Source organism: Oryzias melastigma, linkage group LG3, assembly GCF_002922805.2.
Source record: "Oryzias melastigma strain HK-1 linkage group LG3, ASM292280v2, whole genome shotgun sequence".
NCBI classification, from domain to species: domain Eukaryota; kingdom Metazoa; phylum Chordata; class Actinopteri; order Beloniformes; family Adrianichthyidae; genus Oryzias; species Oryzias melastigma.
The window spans coordinates 30,371,101-30,380,123 of NC_050514.1; the positions used below are offsets into that span (position 1 = coordinate 30,371,101).

Consider the following 9,023-nt stretch of genomic DNA (forward strand, 5'->3'; position numbering starts at 1 on the left):
TCTTTTAAGAACAGTCTTTTAGAAATCAGTTCAAAAGTGTTGGACATTCTTGTGGTTTTTCTGTGTCATCTGCTTCAAACTAGAGCACAATTTGAAAAGTCAATGATGGCGGTTGTGCCATAATAAGCTGCTTTATTTTCTAAATAACTGCTATAAATAAGGGAATCTGCAGGCTCCTAATGATTCTAGTAAATTGAATATATTTTAATAGAAAATCAAATGTGTGATAGTTGGAGAGGTTTTAATTTGAAAAAAACAATTCTTATAGTTTCTAGAAATAAGCACCTTAAACTGCTTTTCTGAACTGCTGTTGTGTCTCTTTGATATTGACATTTGCTTTGTCGTTTTTACGCACAAAAATAATACAAAGAATCAGGAATTTGTATTTGACTGTCTTAGGCCTTTAGTCTTCAAGTGACAGTTCTCTGAGCGTCCTCTGTAAAGGGAGCGCATCAACCGCTTTCTTCCGCATAAACGACATTGCTGTAGGTCAGATGGGTTTGTTGGTGGGGGTTCGGAAGGCTCTTGGCTCGGAGCTGTGGACCGACAGCCTGCGCGGGTGGAGGAGCATCACGTTGAAAGAGAGGAAGAGGAGCTGAGAGTGTGAAGATGACATGATGAGATTCGCGGGGGGGAGGAGCCAAGCTGCATCTCGGAACCAGGCTGCGTGGAGAGCATCACCATCCGAGCCGGAAGCCCGCGCGCGCTGAGCAGCCAAGCCCGCCGCGCTCCGTGACGGACCGCGCCGCAGACACCACCACCTGCGGGCACGGGGCTGGAGAGTCACCGTTTTCCTCCGCAGTTCTGCTCGTTCCCGTCGGAACCAGATGTTCCAACCCGGTCCAGACCCGTCCTGTTTCACGCCGCCCGGCCCCTGCGGACCCTGAGCGGAAGGATGCAGGTTAAAAGCCAGATCTGCGCGGAGCGGAGCAGCACCGACGACCCGGAGCAGGATGACAGCGAGAAGAAGACCTCGTGTTTTTCCAACATTAAGATCTTCCTGGTGTCGGAATGCGCGCTCATGTTGGCGCAGGGCACCGTGGGCGCGTACCTGGTGAGTTCTTTGCTTTCGGCACCAAACGTGCGCGCGCGCGCGTGGTTCCTCAGCTGACGAGGCTCGCGCTCGTGTTTGCGTTATTAGAGAATCATCTCCAGTCACGCGAGACGCGCAGCCTCCACGAGGCCGCTGCGCCATCAGGCGCTGTGGGGGGGCAGGTTCGAGCCCCCCCACAATCTACCGGCTCCGTTACAGTAAATAATGCAGCAGTCAGGCCCCAGAGATGACGCGACCACCACAACAGAAGGACGGGCTTCTATTTTCCATCAGCAGCGGCTCATTGGATGTGACGTGAGGGGGCACAGCATCATCAGATGAAGGGCAGCACAACACAGACACCAGTCAGGCTGAATCCTGATCTGATCTCCTGATCAAAGCTCCTCCGAGATATTTTTAGTTTCCTATAAATATCAGAAAAATCCGAGCTTCATCTTCTAGAGCTTCTCCTCTTCATCTCCTGATGCTGCTGCTGTCATACATCTTCATCGCTGCCTCTTCTTCACTTTGGTGACCACTCATTTCTGCTCGGGTCTGTCAGACCACATCTTCCTCCTCTGTCTCCTCCTCTTTGTTGGATTTTTTTTTTCTGCCTGCAGCCGTGCTCCATCAGTGGAGGATCTTTGTGGTTCCAACTGCAGCAAAGAAGTCTACAGTGCATTTAGGAGAAAGTCATCCAAAACATGAGCAGATGCACCATTCTATGGAGCTAAATTGGGGGCCAATATTTGAAACCCCAATAAAACAAATTGAAAAAAAATATTGTTGTTTGGCCAAAATCATTTTTTAAATGTCCGAAAGTTTTTGCTTTTCTAAAATAAACGTAATTATTTTCACCTTCAAATGTTCTGTTTTTTACGTTTCAAAACTCAAAAATTTCAATTTAAAAACTTTTTTTGTTTCAAATCTTTTTTGTTTTTTGTTTTCAAATTTGAAAAATTCATTTTCATAATTTTGACCCCATTGTGGTACGTTGGGGCGGGGCTAACTCGAACGACCAATCAAAACTGATGTGGAGGGTAACTTCAGTCCTGGGGCATTCACTGACTCTGAGAACTGTGATAATTATGTGCATAAGGACGTTTTCGATGCCTGCATGTAACAGAATAAGATGGCATTTTTAACAGGCTAAAATAGCGTTTTCGACGTGTGGTTTGTACGCAATAAAACTCTGCTTTTTACAACCGTCTTAGGACAACTTGACTACGATAGTACACACAATACAGATATTTTCTGACCATAATACCCAAGTTGTCAGAGTCAGTGAATGCACCAGGACTAAAGTTACCACCGATATCGATTTTCATAGGTGCTTCAGGTTAGCCCCGCCCCAACGTGCCGCAACGGGGCCAAAAGTTTTGAAACTGTAAATTTTAGATTTGAAAACGAAAAAAAAATAAATAAATAACTGACTCTGAAAAACTAGTTTCAGACATTTTATTTTATTTTTTGGGCCAAACTCCAATATTTTTTTTGCAATTTGTTTTATTTGGGTTTCAAATAATATTGGCTCCAATGTAGCTCCATACACTTCCCTCATAAATGCAGTAACAGTCTGTCAGTTTTGTCCATATGTAGACAAATCTGTTTTTAAAGACTTTTAAAACAAAAGATTCAAGTAAAAAAGAGACATAAACCCTTATTGTTTCAATAATTATCTGCATTTAACACAGAAAAATGATAAAAGTAAGATATTTTAAAAATACAATCTCAAAAACCTATAGTTTGAAGCAAGGTTGAAAAATGCTTAACAAGTAAACCCATATAAGTGAAAAATACATTTTTTTCGCTTTTCTATTTCTGTTCACTTAATAAAAACTTAATTAAAAACAATAATCATTGGTCTTTGATTAAGCCCTCAGTTAAAACGGTCAAAATCATTTTAGAATAGAATAAAATAAAACTATATTAATCCCATAAAGAGGAAATTACCTTGTTACTATAGCTCCACTAAAAACACTATATACAGTAGACAATAAATAACGCAAAAAAATACAATTAATAACAATATTTACTGTGAAGCGTCTATGAGGTGTTGCAGAATTGGGAATAAAGGTCTGTGAAAGTGATCCTTCTTGCAGGGAGGTGACTTAAGGAGCTAATGCAGAGAATGATGATGATGATGATTGTCCATGATGGATCACAGTTTCTGTTACATTCTGTTCTCACTCACCAGATTCTAGAGGACATCCCAGAACAGGGTCATTGATGATCATAGTTTATGAAATTGGTTCTTTTTTGTGTATTCTTTCATATAACACATATATTTTCATAAATATATTTATCTAAATTCAATATTTTATTGTTTTTGTTATGTTTGTCCTCCATTTAAGTTAGAAAGAAGTTCTTCAGTCAAGGTTAAAGTCTCACTATAATCATATTTTGATCTATTGTCAAATTGTTCCCAGTGGTCTCTTAATTAGAATTATGCTTTTTTTAGCCAAAATAAAGAAATATCTGTCATAGTTTCTGCAGAGCTGCAGGAGTTAATTAGAAATTTGCCTCTGATATCCCATCATCCAGACCCTCACAAACAGCGAGCAGTATCGGAGCTGTCCAACTGTACAGTTTTAAAGCAGATAGCAGCCCAGACGAGGAAAATGAAGACGTTAGTGGATCTATTTGTCTACATCAGAATGGAGCGCAGCAGGGAGACTTTCTGGTTTCTAAGGTTGAATGCGAATTCTTCCCCTACCCCTACATTTAGCGGTCCAGTCGGAGAGTTATGGAAAATAGAGTCTTCAAATTCTGACGACACAACCCCTTGATGATGTCGTTATTGTTTGCCAGTCATCTATGTTAGCGCGTAGCTGTCAGTGCTCGCAAAACACAAAACCTCAGTTTTATAACTTAAAGAAGTCGCACTAGCACAAACAGTACAACGTGGAACACCCTCGCGGCGGAGGGATACACAGTTTGAAGTCCCTACTGTTACTCTTAAAAAAACAGCTACCCACTACCCCTACAAATGCCCCTACAATTGCTGGGGTAGGGGAAGAATTCTTAGTCACCCTACATCTCAGATAATAGCCTTTTACAACTGTATTTTTTCATCTACTCCTGGTTTACCATAATATGAAAAAAGACATATCTTAATTTGTCCTCCTTCATGAGAAAATTGCCACAAAAACATTTTGAAAACACTATTTTCAACAGAGTGGGTCTTTTATGTTCTCTTGTTGAATCCCTGGTTCACATTTCCGTCATGTTTGATACAATCCTAACATGACGACCACTTTTAAAATGTTGGGATTCTTTGGTTCAATAATGCATCTTTAAGGCTCTAACTATGCAAATGTAGATGGATTATATTGTGTTTCTAATGTAGAGGTCTGATTATGTGGTCCCATTGTTTCAGTTTTCATGATATTATAGAGCTTAAGTCCTAATAATTGAAAATAACATGAATTATTTTCGTACTTAATAATTCAAACTCTTAGTAGATTAAATACTGTGAATTTGAATGTAGATTAGGATGTGTGTGTGTTTATAATGTGACCTCAGACCTCTCTACTCCCCTGTGAACGATCACTATCTAGCCTGTAGGAATCAAACGTGTGAATTAACTTGTTCTGCTCGGATTACCCTCATGCATATTCTAGTTTACATGTAGAGGATGGGGATTAGGATTATAATCCGACTGGATGAGCAGCAGAGAATAATCTTGTGTCACTGCAAACACCCTGAAACAGCTGGACGGATGTAATTGGACGCCGTTTGACCCTTTCTTTCCCCTCTTTGCTTTCCAGGTGAGCGTTTTAACCACCCTGGAGAGACGCTTTAACCTGCAGAGCGCCGATGTGGGAGTCATTGCTAGCAGCTTTGAAATTGGCAATCTGGCCCTCATCCTGTTTGTCAGCTACTTTGGCGCCAAAGCCCACCGGCCTCGCCTGATCGGCTGCGGCGGGATAGTCATGGCGTTAGGAGCGCTGTTGTCAGCTCTGCCAGAGTTTCTGACCCATCAGTACGAATATGAGGATGGGGACTCGTGGCACGCCGAAGACGGCCGGGATGTTTGTTCCAACAAGACCAGGTCAGAAAATCAAGACTCTGGGTTTAACTGCGCCAACCGAGCCAACACCAACATGATGTACCTTCTGCTGATTGGAGCGCAGGTTCTAATCGGTATTGGAGCCACACCCGTCCAGCCTCTGGGAGTGTCCTACATCGACGACCACGTCCACAAGAAGGACTCGTCGCTTTATATAGGTGAGTCGTGTGGAAGCGTAAAAGCAACAGACTGGTTCTCCAACGTCATTCTTGATTCTAATGACCACCAACAATTTAACTCATCAGAGATGTCGTCCATTGGAGACGTCTAAATATCACTCAGTCTTTGACATACCATAACTCTTCCAGTGTTTGTGCGATCAACAAAAATCAGTTGATTCTGTCATGGATGAAAGCGGATTTTTATATTGACTTTGCTCTGATATGCAACTCGACCCAAAGCCGTCAAGAAAAGACGATTTTTGGCGCATCAGTTGATTGGTTGCGCAAACGGTTGAAGAGTTACTGTATAAAAAAATGGTTAATACTGTAGCTAAAGCTCCGGTCAATAAAGTTACACTCACTAAGTTTGTCACTACTTCCAGTTTCATTTATTTTTATAGGTAATAATAAAAGACAAAATAAAATAAAAACTTATTTTATCAATAAGCTAGGTACAAACAACTCATTTAATTCCTCAATCTAATGTTTTTGCAATTATAAAAACATTTCTCAAAGCATATTATAAACACCTTAAAGTCCTAAAAACTTCAGTGGCACAGAAGCTTACCAACACTTTCAAAATAAAATCATTAATAAAGTAAGTTCTTTAAAATAAAGATTGGAAAGGCTTAAGCCAGCTACTAATAACAGGAAGCTTACATGACACATTTCTAATTGATAGATGGATTACTTATTTTATTTTTGTAGAAATAACAAAAAACAGAAAATTAAGACCACCTCACTACCAACCAGCTAATTAGCCTCCGTATAAAGTATAATAACTATATTTTTCTTAGTATTTTAGTTTGAGAGTTTTTGAAGTTTAACATCTTCATCCAGAGTCTTCAAGCTGGAGTCAGTTTTTATAGATTCAACCTGAACTGTTGTCCAGGTTTAAAATGCTGCTCCTGACATATCTCACATTGTTTCATTTTTTTTTGGAAAAGGTTTGTTGAAAACTAAAAAAAGTTCAATCAAGTCCAATAAAAACTTAGTAAATGATTCAGAGATTATATAATAACAAACAACCCTCAACAAAAAACAAATCCAATAAGCAAGCAGTGGATGAAAGTGGGAACATCAAACATGATAAATACATGTTTAATGACATCAGGTTGATTTAGTAAAACAGTCAGTCGTGACTTTAACTGTTCGGAGTTCAGCAGTGTGATGGACTGAGGGAGGAAGCTAAATGCTGCAAAGCCTCTTTCCACAGGCATGTTGGGAGAACAAACCACAGTGAGGCCTGGAAGCATGTTTGATGATGCTTTTGGTGGTTTGGTACAATGTCCTGGAGGAGAGAAGAGTCCCACTGATATTCTCCCCTGACCTCTCCACTCCTCTTGGCTTCTTACAATCAAAGGAGTTACTCTCCTCAACCACGGAGAGAAGCGCAGATGCTGCTGCAGCCTTTTGGCCACCACCTGGGGTCAGGTTGCGCCAAAAACTTTGACAACCTCCTCAGCTGTGATGTAAATGAGAACATGTGTTGGACTGGGTCGGTTCTTCTTTGTCAATAATGATATTTATGGTTTTATCTGGATTTAGGATCAGAAAAAGGAACCTGGTTGCAGATAAGATGGTGCCCAAACAGTACCCTTTATTAAAACTTCCCAATGTTAATAAACAGTTTAGTGTGCAAGATGAGCTTGAAATAGGGCGAAAACCACTGTTTTATTCCTTTCAAAATTGATAGTGTTTTCACAGTATTTGTTCAGTTTGTACTGTAACTTTTTGTCAATACAATCAACATGAATCAGCACATTGTCACGGCGCCAGTATGCAGCACCTTATATTAGTAATTTATTGAATATCTGTGAAAAGCCGCTTTAAAGTGTTGCATAACGGGGCAAAGCCACTTTTCTCTGTGGATCAGCTGACTCACATTGATCATGTAAAGAGTTACAATATGTCAAAAGGTCTATAATAGGTTTAAAGATTTAAAGATTAAAACGGGGAAAAAAAACGTAACCATTAAGGTTGAAATTTAAAGTTGTGTTTCTCAAAAAAAAAAAAAAAGTATTTCGGTTGAGTAGTTAGATTGAATACTTCCCCGTACGTCACACGCATGACAATTGAACCCATGTTCAGCGCATTCTTGAATGTGGGTTCTTGAACGCTCATGTAGCATACCAGACTATGGCTGCCCAATACTTGAACATGTACCCAGTTTGAAGACCCTCCACCCCCGCTGCTACAGACTCAAAATGAAAAAAAAATCATCCTTCACCTCCCCCCTGCATCTGAACTAGGGCTGGGTTGATAAAATCGATTAATCAGTTTAAGTCAATTTAAGCTTTCAGCCAATAATCGATCTATAAAAATATAGATCGATTTAGCACCTAAGGCGAAAGTCCGCTAACTTGATGCTAACGTATAATGGGATTTCCCAATAGGACGGCTAATGCTAATGCTCGGTTGACCTAAACATACATTTCTGACTAAATGAACATCTTTATAAACTCACAGACATGAATTTTCCAAACTATTTTAAGGAAATATTTTTTAAACTAGTCAAATTTTTTGCCAATTCTCTCTTCTTATTGAAAAAAGTGTACTTCTATAGTGCGATCGCCACCTAGTGGCCAAACTGAAACACCCTTCAGGAGAAGCAGAACAATGTTTACCATATTAATGATCTGAACATTTCTGTTAGAACTTCTTCTTTTGAGAATCCATGTAACACTGGATGATACTAACAATCTCATTATTTCACTAATACATTTTACAGTATGTGAATTGTATCCGATTAATATAAATATATTCAAAACATGTAGTATGTTGTTATTGTATTTCTAAACAAATGTGTCTAAATGTGTAAACTCAAAATTAAATTGAATGGAATTAACAGGATCGAAAGAATAGAAACAAATCAGAATTGAATCGATCCAGGCTCTAGTCAATTGAATTGAATTGTTTCTGGAAATTATTATTAATATCCAGCCCTAATCTGAACATTATCCCAGCCAAACACTGCCACCACTCACTCTTCTACCCAGTTTCTTAACATTGTTGTCACTTTACTCTCAATAAACCTCAAACATTAATCTATTTCATAACAACTTTTGCACTATTGTCTTCTCATGACTCAGTACCTCATACCATGTCCAATCTTTGTGTTTCTTTGTAGATACTTCCTGTCTGTTCATTTTGTACATTAGATTCTTGTTAATATTATTAGCTGTTTGCAGCATAAGTTGAAAAGTATGCAATTTCCTCTGTGCCTTATATTATGTGTACATACCCCATTTAACAATAAAACTGACTTGAACTTAGTGGCAAAATATCAAAGCTGTGAAAATCTCATTAATCTTTGTGACTAGTTGTCATAAAATTACAGTTGGGCACAAACTGCAATATTTAGCTCCTCTTTTAATGATAAATTTTTATACAGATGACACTGCGACATATTGAAAAGGACGCTACAGTATGTCACCACAAAATCAGAGTCTGATTGGTCAAAGTTCAACTGGTTTAACTTTTACTTGTTTTGTATGTAGAGCTTGAAAACGGGCTTAAAAAACATGCGTATTGACGCGTAATCGTGAGACTTTTTTTTTTTTTTTTTCCAACAGTATTTTTATTGATTTTTTTTTTTTTACAACAAGTTTAACAAGTAAACAAGTACAAATGAACACAAAGTCGTAAAATAAAATGAAGTAAAAAAAACCAAACAAACAAAACATACTTGTCAGAGGCATTTCCTATGATAGAACTTAGACCATTGGTTGGACGTCTGATTAATACTGCTTGGTCA

General features: G+C 39.0%; 1 protein-coding gene across 3 annotated transcripts in view; it reads left to right on the forward strand.

The window, feature by feature from the left end:
* Positions 1–9,023, forward strand: part of LOC112161181 (solute carrier organic anion transporter family member 3A1) — a 60,663-nt gene that overhangs the window by 24,554 nt on the left and 27,086 nt on the right. The window contains exons 1-2 of one of the 3 annotated variants that reach the window (XM_036211359.1): positions 63–1,054; positions 4,804–5,263. In XM_036211359.1, coding sequence (XP_036067252.1) covers positions 896–1,054; positions 4,804–5,263 — 619 coding nt within the window. In that variant the 5' untranslated portion in view covers positions 63–895. Of the gene's footprint in view, positions 1–62; positions 1,055–4,803; positions 5,264–9,023 lie in introns of those variants that run through there. The other 2 variants (XM_024296226.2, XM_036211360.1) reach the window with 2 other exon arrangements.